At 36.8% G+C, this 22,751-nt stretch overlaps 1 protein-coding gene and 1 long non-coding RNA gene across 2 annotated transcripts in view; one reads left to right on the plus strand and one right to left on the minus strand.

The window, feature by feature from the left end:
- Positions 1-22,751, plus strand: part of Polq (DNA polymerase theta) — a 107,355-nt gene that overhangs the window by 65,790 nt on the left and 18,814 nt on the right. The window contains exons 16-20 of the mRNA XM_027936100.2: positions 6,969-10,069; positions 12,041-12,184; positions 13,943-14,139; positions 16,546-16,786; positions 20,615-20,808. Of these exons, the coding sequence (XP_027791901.2) occupies positions 6,969-10,069; positions 12,041-12,184; positions 13,943-14,139; positions 16,546-16,786; positions 20,615-20,808 (3,877 nt within the window). The remainder of the gene's footprint in view (positions 1-6,968; positions 10,070-12,040; positions 12,185-13,942; positions 14,140-16,545; positions 16,787-20,614; positions 20,809-22,751) is intronic.
- LOC139706779 (uncharacterized) overlaps positions 9,479-22,751 on the minus strand; it is a 35,947-nt gene continuing 22,674 nt past the window's right edge. Inside the window, exons 2-3 of the long non-coding RNA XR_011708429.1 lie at positions 13,967-14,112; positions 9,479-9,706 (exon numbers count right to left, since the gene is read on the minus strand). This is a non-coding gene — a long non-coding RNA (uncharacterized lncRNA). The remainder of the gene's footprint in view (positions 9,707-13,966; positions 14,113-22,751) is intronic.

Raw genomic sequence — 22,751 nt, forward strand, 5'->3', positions numbered from 1 at the left:
CGGTGGAACGTGATGATCATTATTATCCAAAGTACATGTATGAAGATACGAATTGGTGTGAACATACTTGGTATACAACCAGAGATATGAAAAAAAAAAGTCTTTGAGTATTTTTCTAAACAAAAAATCAAGGGCCGTAAATCCTTCTGTGGGAAAGCAACTTTCCAGATTGAGGCAGGGGCCCTCTGTTTGCAGCCAGGAAATAGAAGATTTTTGATCCCAACCTGATCTTAGGGACTAGATTGCTTGATTGCTGCCTGAGAGATAACAATGTGCAGAAGATTCTAGGAGTTGGGAGAGGCATAATGAGGGTCATGGAGGAGTGTGCCCAAGGAGGAAGCTCAGGACCAACTTGTCAACTCCAGGGTTGTAGGGTGACAGCCACAGCAAATATTCAGAAATCCTGGAGAAAGGAGGAGAGGCAATGTAGCAGAGGAATTCCTTTTGTGCATTTTGAGTAGCTTTGTCTGTGGAGTGGAACACAGGGTTTTCTGGGCTCTCTTTCCCTGCCAACATAGTAGAGTTTTGACCCTATGGTTATTTCTAGCACTTGCAAGGTTTCTGGTCTAATTGTTAAATATTTGACACTTAAAAAAAAAAATATTTGACACTTGACTTTTGTGTAGATTTAGATATAGAGATCTATTTCATTCTTCTACCTGTAGCTATCCAGTTTTCTCAGCATCATTTGTTAAAAATGCTTTCTTTTTTTTTTCCCAACAAATATTTTGGCACCTTTTCCAAGAATTAGATGACTGTAAGTGTGTGGGTTTGCCCTGTGTCTTCTATTCTGTTCCATTGGTCTTCCTGCCCTTTTTTTTTTTTTTTTCCTAATATGGATTTTTCATTTTATTTATTTATATGCAGTGCTGAGGATCAAACCCAGGGCCTCACATATCCAGGCAAGCACTCTACCACTGAGCCACAACTCCAGCACCCCCTCCCCCCACTTCCTGCCTATTTTAATGCCGGTACCATGCTGTTTTTGTTATTATACCTCTTTGTTATAATTTGAGACCAGGAATTGTGATTCCTGCTGCATTGCTCTTCTTGCACAATATTTCTTTGGCTACTCTGGGTGTCTTATTCTTCCAGATGAATTTAAGAACTGTTCTTTCTTATTCTGTTAAGAACGTCATTGGTATTTTAATGGGGTTTTATGGCCAATTAAGATCAATCAAAATTTAATTGGAGAACTGATATCTGTATAATGTTGAGTCAACATATCCAAAGATTGGTTGTTTCTTTGCATTTGATTTAGTCTTTGTTTTCCAGGAGGTTTTTTTGTTTGTTTGTTTTTAAAGTTTCCCTTGTAGATTTTTGTACATTTCTTGTTAAATTTATTCCTATTTAATATTCATTGTTATTTTAATTGGTGTTTCTCTTATATCGGATACATGATTATTAGTTGAGATTTGAAGGCTGCTGATTTTTATGCATGTCTTGTCCTGTTATTTTCTGAATTTCTTTATTGTTTGAGTTACTTTTATCATTGATTCTGTGGGGTTTTCCAGGTATGTTACTATTTTTTTTTCTATAAGTACAGGTATATTGCTTCTTCCTCACAATTTCTTGTGCTTTTATTTGATTTTTCATGCCAAATTGAATTATTTCTGGTTTTTAACTTGAATTAGTTTATCCTGCGATTGACTATTCTTCTAGTGTATTTCCTCCCTTTTCTCATTTTCAGTTTTATTTTTCATTTCTTCTTCATGAAATATTTTGTTGAGAATGTTTTGTAGTGCAGGCTTTCTGGTTGTGAAATTTTTTTATATATTTGTTTATCATGGAAGGTTTTTATTTCATTGACAAATCTGAAGCTTAATTTTACAGGGTATTGTATTCTTGGTTGACATTCGTTTTCTTTCGAAGCCTGGGATATATGATTCCAAATCTTAGCTTTGATGGTCTAGCTTGAGAAACCAGCTGAAATTAGAATTGGTTTCCCTCTAAATGTGACTTGTTTTTCTTTGGCAGCACTTAGAATTCTATCCTTAGTCTGTATGTTTGGCATTTTCACAATAATTTGCCTTGGTGTGGGTCTGTTGTAATTTTGTATATTTGGGGTCCTGCATGCTTCATGTATTTGATTTTTCATTTCATTCTTAAGGTTTAGGAAACTTTCTGGTATTATGCATTTCTTTTGATTGTTTTTCTGAGCCTTTGTTTGATCTTTTTTAAATCTTAAGTTTGATCTTTTCCTGTTATCCCATATTTCTTGGAAGTTCTGTTCATGTTCTCCTAACATCTTTTCTCCGTGGTCAGCTTTATTTTCAAGATTATATATTTTGCCTTCATTCTTGAAACTGTGTCTTCTAAGTGGTGTGGTCTGCTTGTGATATTTCCAATGAATTTTAAATTTTGTTTATTCATTCCTTCACTTCAAAGATTTTTGCTTTTTTTTCTTTCCCAGAATCTCTGTCTTGTTATAGAAGTGATCTTTTGCTTCCTGTATTTTCTGCTTTATATCATCTTTTACCTTGCAGATCAATTTAATTAGGGACACTTTAAACACCTTTTCTGACATTTCTATCACAGTGGTGTCAATAGATTCTGTTTTTTGACATATTTTGGTTTGTTTGGGGTGATTTGTTCCTTGGGTTTTTCATGTTGTTTGGGTGTCTATTGATCTAACAGTTGCTTTGAGGTAGTAGATATCCCTGAAGGTTTCCAGTATCTCATGGTTTATGGGGAGACAGATAATAACCACCAATGTAAACAAATTACAGCATTACACCAAATAGCTCTTGCTATGAAATCTGTAATGTTTATTGTCACAATAATCAGAAATGAAATGATCAGTTATTGCTCATGGCAAAAACAGTAAGTTTACAAATGGTCTACAAATCCAAGTGGTGATCAGGGATAGAACAAAAGTGATATAGGGTGTGATGATTATGAGAGAGGATGAGAGAAAATGGAAGTAAAAAATTAAAGGAAGAGTGAAGGAGAGAGCAATGGAGATTAGCTGTTAGCAGAGGAAAAGAGAGAAAAAGGGTTGAGGGAAACTGATAGGTAAGAGAAAACAATGTATAAAATAAAATAAATAAAAAATTCAGAAATGAAATAATAAATTGCAAAAATAAAATTGATATCTGCTAATCAAACATCTTAGTCCTCAAAATATTGTTCCATGAAAAATAACTGCCTTCAAATAAAATGGTAGAAGTGAGGAAAAAATAAAGATATATGAATATGTATAAGTATCTAGTTAAAGATAAGAGGAAAGTGATGGGGTGGTAGAACAGGGTTTTTAGATTCATGAAATGAATAGGGCAAATGCAGAGGTGATATAGGATGTGTTTGTAAGGGGAGAGAACAAAAAAGAGAAGTAAAGGAATTAAAGAAAGAGAGAGAAAGAGGGAGAGAGCGCTAGTATGCAAACAAGCAATCAAATTTGGCTGTTAGCAAGAAAAATGAGAGAAATATTAACAAAGGAAAACAATGTTTTGAAACAGACAATGAAAAATCAATCCAAAATATACTAATCAAAAACTTTAACCCTCAACAAACAGCATGAAAAATACCTATCTTCAAGAAAATGCTACAACTGAAAAATCATAAATAAATACGTGTACAAATGTATAATTGTCTCATGTGTCAATTGGTGTGCATTTAAAAACAAAACAAAACAGCAAAACGGAAACAAAATTACAGAATAGTCAATGAGGGTACTCGCCCAGTGTCTGTGCCAACTGCCTTTCCATTTCTCAGCTTCCCTTCTCAGCATGAGGGTGTGTGGAAGACACTTTTGGCTTCATTTCCAGGGTGTGTAATTGCCGTCGGGTTCTATGAGATGAGTTTCTGCAAGTGAAGCTCCCTGGGTGAGGATTTGGTCTGGTATTGCCCCAGGTGTTTTGTTGTGTGGGGAGTTTCAGATCTTAATGAATGAACACACTTCTAGGACTCTACCCAGTGCTTCATTGCTTCACCTGTTCTGTTGTTTGGCAATACTGCCCTAATTTGACTTCTCAAGGACTGTTTTAGAGCACTGAGCTTAAGTACTCTGCCCTGTTCAAGTTCTCTCTGCTTGTGGTCCTGCGCTCTGCCAGTTTCAATGGGATGAGGCAGAAATTCTCTGTGCTAGAGATTCTCCTGATTTGCTAGGCTCATTTTAGATCTCATGGTTGGGGTCAGCAGGATTCATGTATTGGTCTCAATCCATCCCGAACTCAGGGATGGATATAAGTTCCTGGTCTGAATTAGTGCTGCAGTTATCATGGAGGTATTAACATGTTTCCAGCTTGGGCTTCCTGTACTGGCTGGCAGATGTGACATTTGTGCACCAGTTTATTGGGTCAAATAGCTTCTGGGTTGGCTCAGGGCAGGCAGCCCCTCTGATCCTGGGATTCCCCATGCCATGATTTTCCCAGGACTTTTTTTTTTATTTGTTCATGAATTTTTATTTTATTTATTTATATGTGGTACTGAGAATAAAACCCAGTGCCTCACACATGCTAGGCTAGCACTCTTCCACTGAGCTCTAGCCCCAGCCCTTTCTCAGCAGTTTTTGATCTTTTCCAACCTGTATTAATTTTCCACAGAGCTATGAGAAAAGCCACTTCCCACTGATCCCCATCTTGTCTCTTCCAAATCCCAATTCTTGTGATCAATTCAAAAAGATTTCAGACAAGCTGCCCAAAGTAATAGGAATTGAGTTTATTGAAGGGATAGGAAAAGGGAGAGGGGACCCTCAAGTGAGTGAGTGGGTCTTCTCAGAGAAGAGAGGGACAGTGTGCCTCTCCTGCACTCCAGTTTTATTGGGGATCCCTCCTAAGTTTCTGGAGAGTCCTGCCCAGGTCCACCTCTTGACTTTTTACTCACAGCAGGCTGACATCAGACTTCGAAATCCCTATGTCATGGCAACTCTAGGTCACCTTGGCCCATGCTGATGTGTTCTAATTGGATTCTTAATTATAAATTCTTACAGATTTTATGGTTAGGAGGAATTATCCTTATCTCCCTGAGTTTTGGGATCTGTTCTATGAAAAGGGTAACAAAATTTACTACCTTCAGGATAACTTGAGTTCAAGTCCCTCCCAAGTCCTGCACGGGTGGTAGGAATGGGGTTCCCCTCGGTGGAATGGGCTGGCTGAGGAATAAAAGCAAAGAGAAATAAAATTATGAAAAAAAAACATACAAAAAAGTAGTTGCAAATGTCAGAGCAGGACAGGCAAGCTGATCAGACAGATTGAGATTCTGGACAAAGATGGAGCCTGCATCTTTTTATTTATATTGGGAAACATCAATGGCCTTCCATAGATTGTTCTTCACCAAAATAGGATAAAGGTAGGCTGTTCAGTTCCTAAAGGGATATGCCCATCTCTGGTACTACTATGAGGAACCTTTCTGGCAGAGCAGAGGGAAAGGTCACATGCATTGGGCTATCTATTGCCGTGGGAGAACTACGGAAAGTTCCCAGTGCCAGGCCTATCCCTCCCTGGCATCCATGCCGAGAGGAGGTCCTCATGTATTTCATGGATGGCTTCCCACAGATAAGTCTTATGGTACTCATATTCTTTTGCCCCGGTAAGGTATTTGATCTTTTTGTGTGTAAACATCGGGATCTTTTCCCATATATTTGAAGTTTAACAGTTTTACTAGGTAAGTTTCTATTTTATGTAACAAAATACTTAAAAACAGTGGCTTAAGAATAGCAGTTTAAGTATATATTATCTTGAAGTTTCTGTAAGTAATGAATTTGGGTGCACCTTTGCTGGTGGATCTGGCCTGGGGTCTTTCATGAGGTTGCAGCTCAGTTGATGGCTGGGACTGTAGTCATCTGAAGGCTTAACTTGGGTGTGCTTCTAGCAAGACTCATGTCTACTCTGGTAAGTTGGTGTTTGATGCTTCAGGTGTGATCTAGATGGAGCACTCCATAAAACATCTGATGATGGATGGCCTCCCTAGAATCGGTGATCCAAGGGAAAGCAGAATGGAAGCTATAACGTCTTTTATAACTTATCCTTAGTTTTTTAGTTGTTTTACCTGAGCAGCTGAATTGGACCCTAGTACCCCATCTTAGCTGGAAGCAGAAATTGGTCAGCCATTATTTCTTGCATAATTTTCTCCCCATCCTGTCTTCCTCCTCCTCCTGGTATTTCAATTATACATATGTTTGACTTTTTAGGGTCTGTATTCTATGATGTTGCCCAGAAGAGCACTGATATTGTATTAGTCATTTTGGGTGAATTCAAACTCTAAACTTGGTGGGTAGTAGCTCAAGTCTCTGTTCAGACTTTTTAACAGGTTACTTGGGGTCTTCCCACACTGGTATAATTTATAGCCATATACTGGGCAGAGTTTATATGAAGAATTTGGGGTCTCCTTCTTTGACTTTCTCATTTTTAGACATTCCCCCTTTAATTTCTAACTCCTATATTTACCCTAAGCTCCATTCTGAATTCAGTCAGTGGTCTCCTGGTTTTAATCCAAACTCTTAGTGGGCCTACATGGTACTGACTAGAGCCTACTTTCTGGTGAAAAGTGTGGAAATTCACCCACTGTCATTTATTTGTTCTAACATTCAACCCCCATCCAGTTTCTGCTTTCTTTTGGCCACTCTCCAGTCTCTTCAATATTTGGTCTAGAGTTTATAGTGTGTAGGATGATTTGTTTTCAATGACAACATTATGACCCTTTTTAATTTTTAATATTTGGCTTTTGCTTAAAGAAGTTTAGTTAAATGTTTCCTTATTATGCTGTTTTAAAATTGCAGAACCACCCACCCCTTTCTGGTAATTTTTTTTTTTTTTTAATACTGTCCTCAGGTGACATAGAATATAAGTTTAAACATTTTTTTTTTCCTGATTTTCCCAGGTAGTCATGAGAGTAGATATCGCTCTTTTTCAGGGTTATTTCTTTAATTCCTAGAACAGCTCAGATTGAATGCTTAATAAATATTAGTTGTATGAATGAATTAATCAACACATTAATTTCCTTCTTTTTAAAAAAATCTTTTTCCATAGTGCTCGAAAAGCAGTGGATGAGGAAGAGGAAGCAGTTGAAGAACGTCGGAATATTCGAACTATTTGGGTGACTGGCAGAAAAGGTTTAACTGAAAGGGAAGCAGCAGCCCTTATAGTAGAAGAAGCCAAAATGATTCTGCATCAGGACTTAGTTGAAATGGGAGTGCAATGGGATCCTCACTCCCCTTTAAGTTCTGGTACAAATTCACTGTCCAGAAGTGAGTCAGAACAGGAACACACGTTGATAACCCAAACTATAAGTTCTCATAAAAGATTACCATCAAAGAACAAAAGTAATATAAGATTTAGTGATTCTTATATTAAGCATTTACCTGATACAGTGCAAGATTTAGATAAAACTAGAGAGCATACAAGTTCCTTTCATTGTAACTCCCAGGATGGCAATCAGGAACATCAGAGATATTCCATTTCCAGAGCAAGAAAGCGGGCTTCTTTGGGCATACATAAAAAGAAGCTGAGAACATCTCTAAACAAAGGAAAATCAAGCACTAGAAAAGTTGTTCAGACTTTCTCATTAGAGAAAACAAAAAAAGCAGCTTTGAATTTCAGTTCAGAAGAAATGAACACAGGCTTTCAATCTTGGAATAATAGAAAGCATCAAAAACAGTCCATGGATGGTAGTCCTAAGAAAGACTCTGGGCAGCGTGGAATTGATTTGAAAGGACAGACTATGTTTAGTCCTTATGTTTGTGAAGAACCATTTACCGTGGATGAGAAGAATATGGAATTTATAAGTCCACAGCCATTTGCCAAAAATGTACCTTTTTACACTAAGGGAAATTACAACAAAACATCATTGCTGTTACAAACAGAGCAAAGCTGTTTAAAGAAAAGAACAACTAATGAGATTCTGGAGAAATGTTCTGTCACAGGATCCCAAAGGAAAACCATGACTTGTCAAGCTACTAGTGTGGTTAGTAAAAATGGAAGAGGATCAGCAGTTGTTGAAACAGAAAAAATAAATGAAGTGCTGATACAAAATGATTTAAAAAATCAGAATGTTTCTGTGGTATATCATGATAGTCATCCAGTTAATCATGGCCTGGAAAAGCAATGTGATAAGCCAACAGACACTAACATCAAACAGAAAGAAATAATACAGAGAAAAATGCCCTGTGAGGTAGTCAGTAGTTACATGCATAAAGAGCCAGTTGTTACTGCGATCACATGTGAAAGTATAAAGTGTAATAGTGAGGAAAATAAGCCAAATCATTTTCAGGCATTAGGAGATATACACAGAAGTGGGGTAACCAGTGGAATATTTCAGTCAATGAGAACATTTGATAAATCAGGAGGCCAGCATGAGAATTTTCTAAATTCTTCTAGCATAAAAGAAAAAACAAATGCTTATGTAACAAACAAAACTGAAAATAATTGTGTTTCTGACTTAGGTTTAGTCTGTGATTTTGAAGATAGTTTCTACTTGGATACTCAGTCAGAGAAAATAATTCAACAGATGGCAACTGAAAATGCCAAACCAGGAGCAAAAGACACCAACCTGGCAGCAGGGACAATACAGAAGAGTGTAGAAAAACAGGATCTGAACCCTTTCCACAGTGAGTCTCATATTTTTGGTGAACAGTATTCCCCAGGAGTCACTAACCAAGAGAGGTTGGACCTGAAGACCACAGAAACTGTGAAACAGAACACTGAAAAAGAGGTCGATAGTCTGACTCCAGAAAGCCTGGTTTTTCATTCTCCAATCCTGTTGGAGGAAAATAGCCCTTGTTTTAAAGGGAATGAACTCTCTGTAACTGACTCACAATTAAATAGTTTTCTTCAAGGTTATCAAACGCAAGAAATGGTGAAACCAGTCACACCTGTGGTTCCTTGGAAGAGCTCTCCCACTGATACCGAGGGAGAATGTCTGCCTGGTCCTGAGATAAGTTTGAATATGAGTGATAGTTTACTGTTTGACAGTTTTAGTGAAGACTTCCTAGTAAAAGAACAACCACTAGATGTACAAATGAAAGAACCCCTTACTCCTGAAATAACATCAAATCATTTTAGTGATTCTGTTTGTATTCAAGAGGACCCAGTGAAAATATCCAATGTGAATGAGCATCAAGGCATTTTGCAGCAGTTGACCTGTGTCAATGATGAATCTATTATGTTTTCAGAAGTGGATTCTGTTCAGATGGTTGAAGCTTTGGATAATGTAGATATATTTCCTGTCCAAGAGAAATGTAATTCTGTGGTATCTCTTAAAGCATTAGGTAGAAGTGATTCAGTGATTGTGAATAATGGGCATCTTCATGGAGAAGTAATTGGAGGAGATGAAGATGATGAAAAGGCTTCAAAGTCCAGGTTAACTGGGAGAAGGCAAAATAATTCATTCGGATGGTCAGGGGCATCAATTGACTTAAGTCCAGAATTACAAAGGATTTTAGATAAAGTTTCCAGTCCTCTGGAAAATGAGAAGCCAAAATTAACAACTATAAACTTGTCTAGTTTAAAAGGTAAAAGTACAGAGTTACATGAGAGGAAAGAAGTGATTTTAAATTTGGAAACAAATCAAGTACAGGCAATTTCAATTTTCCCTAATAATGAAGTAAAAAGCAAGATTGAGGCATTAGAGAGCAGTGCCAGTCATGGTGAAACCTCATTCCTCTTGCCTTGTAAAGAGGGCTTGATAGCTGATGATAATGGTCTCATTCCTCCTACACCCATTCCAGCATCTGCTTCTAAGCTGGTATTTCCAGAAATCCTTGGAGCATCTGTAAAAGTTCAGAAAACAAGTAATGCTTTACAGCCTGGTGAAGATTGCACATTTGGCTCAACTTTAGATAATAAAAAGCAAGATTTAACATTAGAGAATAGAAACAATTTCCAGGAGGACAGTCTTGTTAGAGACACAAGTTTTTCCCTGCAGTTGTCACAGGATGGATTACAGTTAACTCCAGCCTCGTGCAGTTCAGAAAGTCTGGCCATCATAGATGTAGCAAGTGACCAAACTCTCTTTCAAACATTCATTAAGGAGTGGCAGTGCAAAAAGCGATTTTCCATCTCACTGGCTTGTGAAAAGATTAGAAGTTTGACATCTTCTAAAATTGCTACTATTGGTGGTAGGTTTAAGAAAGGTAAGAATTTAAAAAAATTTTTGTTTTTTCATACTTACCTATAAATTAGTTGGTGGACTGAGGTGAACTTTAGATTGTTTAGTATTAGTTGTTAGATAGCATCTATTCAAAAGAATTTAGTTTATCTCCTATTAGGACTTACATGTAAACAGCTTTTTTTTTTTTTTTTTTTAATTTGGCCCAGGTAAATTACTAATAGTTTCCCTCCAGCGTAGGAGATGTGTCCATTATGTACTATATTCATTAGGATATAAATTCATAAAAATTAAGACAATATATATTTTTAATATCAGATATTTAGAACATTTAAATGTTATAACATCATGATTTTTAATTAATCATCAGTACTTATTAGTTATTTCCTATTAAATCATAGTATCTGTTTACTTACATAACCACAAAGGGATGTAACCAATGGGTATTATGTTTTTCACAATATGCATTAGATACATTTTCTAGACTCTGTCTCAAGTAGAACTTGTATCTCCACTGATAGTCATGAATTCCATACCAAAGTCTTGATTTCAAAGCCTCACAGAACTCTCCCAGATTTCCAGAGAGTTAAACCTTTTGATCAAATAATGCCATGTGTATTTTTGTCTTAGTGCATGAACCTTGGGTTCAGGATCGTGGGGAATAGCTGTAGTTAGCTTGTTAACCTGTTGTGGGAAATCAGGTTTGATTAGAGTTCTTGAATTTGTATGTATGGATGAATTTGTTCGTAAAGTTTTGAGTATTTGTCTGATCTTCAGTTTGTGGAACATATGTGTTAATGACAAGTTTGATGTACTTTTCATATTGAATTCCACTTTTCATTTTTTATCTATCAAGCACAAAATTGAACACATTTTCTGTATCAGGCTCTGTGCTAGAAGACTATAAATGCTTACTTAAATTTGATAAATATGTATTGAATTCCTTGTGCCAGTTTTCTAGTTATTCAGTTAATTTTCTAGTTATTGGGGATATAGTTGTAAATAAAATGGGTTGGTTTTTGCTCTTTGTAAATGGAGGATATACTTTTTTAGAAAATGGTGTTGACTCTAGATTTAAAAAATTGTACTTAATTCTTCACTAAGGAGTAAGTCTCTTAATGCAGTTTTTTAATTGTTAGAATTGGTGGATTTGTCCTAAAAAACAAATGCCAAATGTTTTCTTTGAAATAAGGAGAGCAACTAAGAACAGAGTAGGGAGGAAGAGCATGAGAAGAAGATTACCATTAAACAGGGATGAGAGGTGGGAGGGAAAGGGAGAGAGAAGGGAAATTGCATGGAAATGGAAGGAGACTCATCGTTATACAAAATTACATATAAAAGGAAATGAGGGGAAAGGGAAAAAAAAAACAAGGGAGAGAAATGAACTACAGTAGATGGGGTAGAGAGAGAAGATGGGAGGGGAGGGGAGGGGATGGGGGGATAGTAGAGGATAGGAAGGGCAGCAGAATACAACAGACACTAGTATGGCAATATGTAAAAACGTGGATGTGTAACCAATGTGATTCTGCAGTCTGTATACGGGGTAAAAATGGGAGTTCATAACCCACTTGAATCAAATGTATGAAATATGATATGTCAAGAGCTATGTAATGTTTTGAACAACTAATAAAAAAAAAGAATTGGTGGATTTGCTCTAAAGTTTTTACAGTGTATGAGTTATAGAAATTTGAAATGTAGTTTATTTTTTTATTCAGTTGAAATGCCTTTAATCATGATTATAGTCTATCTTAAGAAATGTTTAGGATATTTTAATATTAATACTAATTTTAATATTAATATGGCAACAAGTATCTTAATTGATGGGAAGCCTAGAAAGATCTTTCATAACACCTAAAAATGACTAACTACATAATGCACATTTTAGGAGCTGCAGATTTTTCCCATAATATAGTATTTATTGTTATTGTTTTAACAATTTATTTAATGTCTTTAATGTTAGAGATTTTTTTGACTATTTCACATTTGATTTTCTTAGTTAGCTCACTTCAGGACACACCTATTAGAGAGGATGGATTTCCCCTTCAGGGCTCTGATGACATCCTGGTGGTTGGACTGGCAGTATGCTGGGGTGGAAGGGATGCCTATTATGTCTCATTGCAGAAGGAACAAAAGCATTCTGGTAAGTAATCAGTATTTGACTTACTCACCATATAATTAATGAAATATCTGTTAGTGTAGTGATCTTTTGTTGAGAATAATTTCCTGACATTACCTAGGATTTCCTTTTAGGATTAAAAAAAAGTTTATTTAGAGAATAACTAGTGTGTACAGAATTGCATTCATTAACTCGAAGGATTTTTACCTCCTACAGTGCTGGGGCTTAAACCCAGGACTTGTACCTGGTAGGCAAGTGCTCTATCACTGACGTACACCCAGAGACCACAAGAAGCATTGCCCTGGTAGTCCCCTATCTGTTTTTCTGAGGCTGTTAAGGCTGGACCATAGCAGTTTCTTAGTGTTTCTCTGTGCATTGTCAGGGTCTGGAGCTTGTCCAGAGGCAATATTCAGCTACACAGATATACTTGATAGTGTTGAATCACACAGCTTTTAGGAGGGACTTCGAAATGGAAGGAACAGGATCTAGAAAAATTCTTTGTGATCTGATAAGGGTTTTGGATAATCAGCTGTTTGGTTGGTTTTGGCCAGAAGCAAAACTAATAAGGATGTCAGATTGTGGGAGGCCGTCACGTCATGTGACCAGCGTTTCCCTCTCCTGATCAGTGGAGGCACTATTGGTCACTCCCCGTGATCTGGCCACTTTTAAGTAGCCGAAGACGTAGCCCCCATCTTGAGAGTAGTAAAAAATGCAACCAAGTGTGTCTTCATGTGTAGGCGTGCCTTCCTGCAGCCCCATGGGTCAAGCTACGCTCACCTGTTCCTTTGTGATATTACTCCTTGCCCTGTTTGGGATAGAATGTTCCATGGAAACCCCCTTTGTGTGTCCCCTTCTCTAACTCTCCCTTGGGTGTGGCCTTCCTAGATGTCAGTCAACCTGCTGACCGCAGACACCATAAGCTAGACTCAGCCCCTTGAAACCTGACCCCTTGCCTCATTTGAATGGCTTCTCCTCAATAAAAGGGGTCAGCTCGTGCTCGCTCGCTCTCTCTCTTTATGTGGACCCTTAAGGTCAGAGGAGCCATCACAGCACCCCAAAGAAAAAGGTATCTCTGTCTCTTGTGGTTATTTCGCGTGGCCCAGTTTCCCTGGAGTGACCCCGAATGTTTTAGTCACAAGGAATGGAACATCAGATAGTATTTTTTCCTCAATAAGCACGAAATATTTTCAGTTGTTTTACAGGAAAACAACTTGTTATTTGAAGTTCTCCTTTTATTTTTTGACATGACATTATATTATATACCTCCCTTTAAACTCATTTCAAAATACCTATTTTTAACTCCTGAAAAATGTTAACTTGATTTTTTAGAAGTTTTTTTGTTTTTGTACTAGGGATTAAACCCAGAGGTGCTCTATAGCACTGAGCTACATTCCCAGCCCTTTTTATTTTTTTAATCTCAAGGTAGAAGTCTTCCTGAGTTGCCCATGCTGACCGTGGACTTGTGATTCTCTTGCCTCAGCCTCTTGAATAGCTGGGATTAGAGAATACCTCTAGAGCACTACCACCATGTCCAGCTATTTTAGAAGTCCTGATATTTAGAATTTTGTCCCATATAGTTAAGCAGAGCATTATAAATCTTCTAACCCAAACCATAATTTTACATTATAAAGCACTTCATCTACATATAAGGTCATGCCAAATTTGTGATTACTTGGAACCATATCCTTAGGCTTCTGAGTCTTTTCAGTCTTTCCACTAGAGATTATGGCTTCAAATGAATTTATGTAATTTTTGCACAAAGACTTTCTTTTTCCCCTCTAGAGATTAGTGCCAGTTTGGTACCACCGTCTCTGGATCCAGGTTTGACTGTGAAAGACAGGATGTGGCATCTTCAGTCATGCTTGCAGAAGGAGTCTGATAAGGAACGTTCTGTCATCATCTATGATTTCATCCAGATCTATAAGATTCTTCTTCAGTCGTGTGGCATCTCTCTGGAACAAAGTTATGAAGACCCTAAGGTTCTATGTTATATTTAATATTTTTGCACTTAAACACTGTTAGTGTTTAGAGTTAATTCTTAAGTGGCATGGTATTTATTTAGCTTCAGTAATTCAGTGTAAATATTTTAGAGAAGTCATTTCTCTATTCACTAATCTCATGCACACATAATACAATATCATAATAGAAATGTCTCTGTGAAGAGAAAAACATAGATGTCACAAATTCTAAACCATAAAATTGATGATTTTGCTTAGAGCTTTTTTTAAAAAATTAATTTTGGTCTTAAATTATAAGTTTTTGTTCCATGGTAAGTTAAATGAAGAGAAAACTGTTAAAACTATTAGAATTGAGTATGTAAAATCAGGATTTTTCAAATATTCATGAGGGCAGAGGCAGAAAACAGGAAAAGTACATGAATAAAAGATGCCAAAAGAGAGGATAATTGGGGCCATAGAGGCAAGCCACATTAGTAGTCTCTGAGTGTGTTCCTTTGTAATAGCAGAGTGTGACACATTCTTCAAAATGATGACCCTGAGTTATCAGGGGTCGCATATGCCATTGTAATATACACTGAGCGGTGAAGTATTCTTTCAGAACACATTTATTTATAATATCTTTAAAGATATATCCTTTCCCGAATCTATTGATACATGAGGTATGCAGTGTTAATTGGAGTTGAAAAATTATACTATTTGACAGTTATCACTAAAATAGTCAATGATAATAAAACGAGTTTCCCACGTGATACTGGGAACCTAGGGCCTTGCACATACTCTGTATTTGCTCTGCCACTAAGCTATGTCCCCAGCCTCAGTTTTTTAGGGTGTTTTTTTCCCTTTTTTCTTTCTTTTTTTGGCAGATTTAAAGATTGTCACTTGATTTTGATGTGCTACAATCCAAAACAAGAATATGGGTTATGTGAGCCTCTCATTAAAAATATCCTAGATTTATATAGCACCTTTTTTATAAACTACTTGAAATATTTCATAATCGGTTTTATTGATCACTTTTTAAAATTAGAGAATCATCCATAGTATTTGAGTTCATTTTGACAAAATCATACATGCAAGGAATTTGATTTCAATCCCCATTACCCCCCCCCCCACTTTTCTTTCCCTCTTGCTTTCCCCCCATTCTTACTCCTCTGCTCTATTATTCTATCCTACATATACACAAAGGTGAAATTTCTTTTGGTACCTTTATATATGAATATAACATGATTCTGTTAAATTTATTTAATTATCTTCCCCTTTCCCTTCCTTCCTCCCTCACTCTCATCCCCCTTCCACCCCACTGATCTTCCTTGTATCTTTATGATATCTGACCCCTCCCCAACTGCTTTCTTTCCCTTTAGCTCTAGTTTTCACAGATGAGAAAAAGCATTTGACCCTTGGTTTTCTGAGTCTGGTTTATTTCACCTAGCATGATTTTATCCAGTTCCATCCATATACCAGCAGATGCCTGAATAAAACTCCATGGTTAATGACAACACTTGATATAAGCAGATAAACTATTAATTTTTAAAATTTCATTTGTATAAGAAACCTTAGCCAATTTTTACATTAGATTCTTTTATTCAATATTCTTCAAAAAACCTTTATTCTTAACTTACAAAATAAGTAACTGAGTCATATAGTAAATTTCAGAAGTATTGACAGAGTTTAGATTTTATTTTTCTATATCGAGTTCTGGGTCTCCTGGGTCTGCTATTAGAAACTACAATTCTCCTAATTTCATGGGGAAGCCAACCAGTTGGATGGGCCTGGTGACAGACTCCCATGATGAAGGGAAAATATAAAGGCATTCTAAAACTCTGGGTATGAACTTTTAAAAAAATATATTTATTTTTTAGTTCTAGTTGGACACATACCTTTATTTTACTTATTTATTTTTATGTGGTGCTGAGTATCGAACCCAGGGCTTCGCATGTGCTAGGCGAGCACTCTACCGCTGAGCCCCAGCCCCAGTCCTGGGTATGAACTTTTAATGGTAAAACATATATGCCTCACTCTGATGTTGAAAGAACTAAGTAAACCCCAAATCATACAAACCTATTTTTATTATAGTAAATTAGTTCACTTCAGCCTCGGTGGCGAAGCCTCTATTTTTATTCTCAGGCACATTGTATCAGTTGGCTGAGAGGAACTTGGTTTTCAAACCTGCTTCATAATGAGACACTCAGGAGTGTTGTAATGATGGGAAAGGTATATAACATTTTCTTCTTTGAAGGCCACTGGTGTTATTGGTACCAAAAATGAGACCTGTTACAGTTTATGCTTTCCTTCTCCTTTCCCGGGAAGACCACTAAATAAGTGAAAATAAGGGAATTATAAATGAACTTTCTATTTCACCTTTAATTTAAAGGGTTCAGAAATGTCTTTGAAAAAAATCAGGAAAACATTCTGATCCTCTGTCCCATTTAGGTGGCATGCTGGCTACTAGATCCAGATTCTAAGGAACCAACTCTTCATAGCATAGTTACCAGTTTTGTTCCTCATGAGCTCCCGCTCCTAGAAGGATTGGAGACAGGTCAAGGAATTCAAAGCCTGGGGCTGAACGTCAACACTGAGCATTCTGGGCGGTACAGAGCATCAGTAGAGTCCATTCTCACTTTCAGTTCCATGAATCAACTCAATTCTCTGTTGCAGAAGGAAAACCTTCACGGTAAAAATTTCCTGGATTTTTGTTACAGACTGGGGAGTGTCGTGTCTATTTTGATATACTTATAGGAGCATGGAATATAGCTTATTCTAATTAGAACCCCATTCTTGTGGATGTTCATGATGGGAAGATTCACTGTGTTTTATTCATATATATACACACATAGGAAAGTTATGTCAGATTCATTCCACTTTCTTTCCTTTTCCTATCCCCCTTCCCTTCCCTTCAATCCCTGTTTGTCTAATCCACTAAACTTCTATTCTCACCCCGCCAGCCCCTGCTTTATTGTAGGTTAGCTTCCACATATCAGAGAGACATTTGGTTTTTCAGGATTGCCTTATTTCAGTTAGTGTGATAGTCTCCAGATCCATCCACTTACCTGCAAATTCATAAATTCATTCTTCTTTATGGCTAAGTAATATTCCATTCTATAAATTTACACATTTCCTTTATCCATTCATCTGTTGAAGGGCACCTAGATTGGTTCCTTAGCTATTGTGGACTGTGTTGCTGTAAACATTGATGTGGCTGTTTCTCTGTAGTATGCTGATTTTGATTCCTTTGGATATATACCAAGGAGTGAGATAGCTAGATCACATGGTGGTTCCATTCCTAGTTTTCTGAGGAATCTTCATCCTGCTTTCCCAGAGTGGTTGTACTAATTTGCAGTTCCTCCAACAATGTATAAGTGTACCCTCATTGTTGATGAACCTACATTGACACATCATGTTTATACGATTCATGCATATTATAGTACGTTTCTGTGGTTTATTAATTTTTACTGCTGTGTAGTGTGTCACTGTATGAATGTGCCCAAATTTCTCCATTTTCCTAATGATGAACATTTGGATTGTTTCAGTTTTGTTTGTTTTGTTTTGAGTTTCATTTTGCTATAAGTATTTCTATAGGAATATTTTTACACATGTACATTTTCCTGGTATATATGGGCAAGAATTTCTCTTGGGTATGGGCTTGCTGTGTCATGGGAATAGAAATAATCAACAATTCAAGATTCTACTAAACTGTATTCCAGAATGATTATGTAAGTTCACTCTCTCAACAGCAATATGTAATGGTGATCACATTCATATTATCTCAACTTTTTCATTTACTTGGTTGTAAAATGATGGTAACTTTTCTTTCTTTTGCCATCTTTTAGTTTTTATAACAAATTTATTCTAGCTTCATGAAATAAGTTGTGAATATAACCTATTTTTATTCTGGAAGAGTTTATGTATTATTGGAATGATGTGTTCCTTGAAAGTTTGGTGAAATTTGCCTATAACTATTTCTCTATGTAAAGATATTTAGTTATATCAGATAACTAAATGTCAATATCAAAGCTGCAACTTTGATTTCTTTAACTGGAGGAATATTGAATTATTTTTTATTGTGTTTTGTTATGCCATAAGAATTTATCTGTATTTTCTAGATTTTCAAATTTATTGGCATAAAGCTGTTACTAACTCTCGTTTTCATTTCTATTTCTTGTGAAAAAATTCAATATTTTTACATGTAAAAATGTTAAATACGGGGCTGGGGATGTGGCTCAAGTGGTAGCGCGCTCGCCTAGCATGGGTGAGGCACTGGGTTCGATTCTCGGCACCACATAAAAATAAAATAAAGATATTGTGTCCACCTAAAAGTAAAAAAATAAATATATTTTTTTAAAAAATGTTAAATACAGGGCTGGGGTTGTGGCTCAGTAGTAGAGCGCTTGCCTAGCATGTGTGAGGCACTGGGTTCAATCCTCAGCACCATTAAAAATAAATAAATAAAGGTATTGTGTCCAACTACAATTTTAAAAAAGTATCTAAAGAATGTTAAATACATTTTTCATGTGTTTCTCTTTGTTGTGATTATCGATGTGTTTGCACTCTATTTTCCTACTATTCTACAATGTTTTTGTTCACTTTATATTTGTAAATGATTCATGCATAGCTGTGCTCTATTCTGAGGAGTACACATCTGCAATCTTAGAGATCTAAATCTGTTGTTTCTTATAAGTTGCTGTCTTAGTCATTTTTGTTGTTGTTGTTATTGTGACCAGGATACTGACAGGAACAACTTAGAGAAGGAAAAGTTTATTTTGGCTCATGGTTTCAGTGGTTCATTCCATGGGGGTCAACTCCGTTGGTATGGTGGAGAGGGTGGCAGAGGAAAGTTGTGCAGCTCATGGCAGCTGGGAGGCAGAGAGGAAGAGAGCAGCCAGGAAGACAAGATAGAGTCCTGACGGGCGCTCCCCCAGTCCTATTTCCTCAAGTCATGCCCCACCTGCCTACAGTCACCACCCAGTAATCCATTCTGTTATTAATCCATCAAGTGGATCCCACTGATTAGGTTCCAGCTCTCACGATCTAATTATTTCACCTTTGAACATTCCAGTGTTGTCGGACATGAGCTTTTTTTATGGGACACCTCATATCTAAACCAAAACAGTCCCATTCCTAACTTCTCTGCTTGTGTATTCCATATTCTTTGTGAGTTCATACAGGATTTCATCAGTGGAACCCTAAGGACTAATTTTGGGGGAAGCCTTCCTGTAGAAAGCTTTTGATTCAGTTAATTATACCACATCCAAGGACTGCATTAGCCTATCCTGGGGGTTTTGTTTCAGAATGGGAGTCCCAGACTCCTCTTCCTGACACTGTCTCAAGGATCTGTAGCCCTTTAACCTCTTTTGCTGTAGGACTCCATCTCCATGACAGCCCTGTTCTTTCTTACTGCCTGTGGATCCAGCCTGGCTCCCTGTCACTATTACTTGGCACTTCCCTGACTGTTCCTATTCTGACCCAAGTTCTTTATTTCATTGATCCTACATCATATAAATTTCTTTTCTAACTCCAAGCCTCAAAAAAGCCAGGCTCTGACTACCCACTAATTTCTCCCGACTGTTAGAGGTCAGAGCTCTCATTTGTTTGCTTGTTTTGGTGGTGACTGTGGGTATCTCTGGAGATCCTTCCCTGCTGATTGAGAACAGCAAGACGTCAAAGAATGTTTACATGTGGAGCTGGGCAGGGTGGGCCGGGGTTGCTCAGAGTTTTAGAAGCGGAAGTCTTCGGAATGGATTTTTCTTGATGATGTAGGACAGCATTTCCCACAGTGCATTCAATGAATACTTACATTTTAGGATATTAATAAGCATTATATGAAATAAAGGGTTTTATGGTTAAGTAACTTCAAGTTGGAATTTGTTTTCTTCAAGTCTTCTCAGAGCCCTTAATGTATTAATAGTTATCATGAATATCTAACAACAGTATATAGATGCAGAAACTCACAATATACAGTATCTAAACTCCACCCTTTTTGTAGAGCATCTTTAGAATTAATATTACAAAAACATACTGGGAAAACTGGTTTAAAATGTCTACTCTGTTGAGAAATGTCTGCATATAGAAAGATGCTGATTTTTATTTCAGAAACTTATTTCTTTACTATGTGACAAGAGCATTGGAAAATATAAAACATCTATATTTAGTCCTTTGTGAAAGCATTTATTCTGTTGGGACCAGAAATATTGCAAATAATTGTAAAGAATTAACCCTTTGTAGTCAGTTCAGCAAAGAAGGCTGACTGCCTTACTCCTGTGAAGAGTAGAAGCGGAGCTATTGTCTTGGGAGAAATATAGTCTCCTATAATTCAGACTATTCCAGTTCTTGTGCTGTACACACAAAGATAATAGTTGTTTTGAGAACTTGCTGAGGAGACTGGAATGTGAGACAACTTGGGTAACATCTCTGGATTGTCCTAGACCAATTCTATGTAGTTTAGGCAGTGCTGTAGTCACCTGGGCTGAATTAACATTTAATTCTTATCTTTTTTTTCTTTCAGATATTTTCTGTAAAGTAGAAATGCCTTCTCAATACTGCTTAGCTTTGCTGGAACTCAATGGAATTGGCTTTAGTACTGCAGAATGTGAAAGTCAGAAACATATCATGCAAGCCAAGCTGGATGCAATTGAGACTCAGGCCTATCAACTAGTCGGCCACAGCTTTTCCTTCACCAGTGCGGACGACATTGCTGAGGTAGTATCATGGGAACAGGGAAGTTAGAACATAAGTTTTAGAGTTAAAATGAGGTGTTTGTGTGTATTTACTAAATTTGTTTACCTAAACACTAAAGATCAGTAAAATAAAACAGCTAACCAGAATGCTCTGGGAATCGAATATTCCAGCACCAAATTAACATTTTACTTATGAAACAGGAAAGTAGTAGAGAATACTAGCAGGCATGGTCCAGGACAAGATTTGCCTGGATCACAGGTGGCACCCACTACATATTTGTTGAACAGATGATCAGTCGTGGTAGTCCTGTGACAGAGCAGCTGTTGCTCTATAAAGTTAGTCTTTTTAAAAACTCTCACTCACATCTTTCTTCAGAATAGAAAATTGGGTATTTTTGTGAAATACAAATAAAAAAGGGATTTTGTGACTTTTCTGTTTTGAATCTAGTTAGGATCTTTGTCAATTTATATGAATTTTGACAAAATTTACTTGTTTTATTTTCAAAGGTTGGTGTTCTGTTCTTTTCTCTCATCACACTCCTTTACTGTTAAGGGTGGTCATGTTGTTTTTGAGGGGCTTCAAACACAACTGGTAGTGTGAACCTTCCTGGATCTTGTAGATATGATTCAGTATTGTAGCATGTTGATGAAGATCAAGGCTTGGAAGCCAGACTGTGGGGTTTGAGTCCTGTCTCCTCCATTTACAGCAATTCTTTTTTTTTTTTTTTTTTTAATATTTATTTCTTTTAGTTGTACACAATACCTTTGTTTTTATTTATTTATTTTTATGTGGTGCTGAGGTTCAAACCCAGGGCCTCGCACGCACTAGGCGAGTACCCTACCTCTGAGCCCCAGCCCCAGCCCTTACATCAATTCTTTACATCTCAGTTTCTTCTTCATCAGTAAAATGGAGGTTGTTGCGAGTTATAAATGATAAATGTAAAATACTTGGAAGAGTGACCATCACATAGAAATTGAAGTGCCCATTCTTAAACCACAGAGGTACATGTTTTAAAGGAAACAAGGAACTTTGTTTCTCTTAATAATGTAGTCTATCTGTATTGAATTCAGTGATACCTTTTTTCCTTGTGTGTTTGTTATGTTTTCTTTTGAATTCTTTAGCTTAGAAATACTCAAGTGAATACTTAGCTGACTATGCATAAAATTACACAGGGAACTTATTGAAAACATGAAATTTCTGGATTTGGACATAAGCAAGGTTGGGCAGGAACAAAGGCAAGTGAATCATAGGCCTAGACCAAACTCCAGGCTAAAGCAGGAGGCCCTTGCTGTTGTTGGCTCCTCAGGTCTTCATGTTAAAATGGAAATTACCGGAGAGGTAATTTGTATAGAAGCTTTCACAGTTAATTTTGAAGGTTTCACCAAAGAAAGACACTTAAAATAAAGAACTTCTAGATTTCTAATGTTATTACCACAATAAGTCTTCCTGGGATTATTGCTTTATTGTTACTTGAGTAATGCTCCTTTTTTTTTTGGTATTCAGTTATTTGATTTTTTCTCCTATCTAGTCATTTTTATACCCTTTGATATCTGCACTAGGATTTCCTGGTAAAATATAAGCTGCCAAGTTTAAAATATGAATTTCACATACACAGAAAATACTTGAGTAAAACTATAGCCCATGTAATTAAAATTGAACTAGCACCTTATAACTGTATTTGTTCAATGTTGCAACCTCAATTCCTATGCATGCTTATAGCCATATCTGTATAACACAATTCTGTGACTAGTTACCAACACTCATAATCAACCTCAATACCGTTCACTCCTAAGTCCCCCGTAATTGCCTCTACTGTGAACAGGAAACAGCTCTTGGTTTCTATCAGCACTTCTGTCCTAGGGAAACACAGGCATATCTCTCCCTCCATTCTTGTGCCAACTTGTACAAAAAAATTCTTGTACTTATGCAGATGGTTTTCAATTTTTTGAATTATTGCTGAAAAA

This window comes from Marmota flaviventris, chromosome 8 (assembly GCF_047511675.1).
Source record: "Marmota flaviventris isolate mMarFla1 chromosome 8, mMarFla1.hap1, whole genome shotgun sequence".
Lineage (NCBI taxonomy): Eukaryota > Metazoa > Chordata > Mammalia > Rodentia > Sciuridae > Marmota > Marmota flaviventris.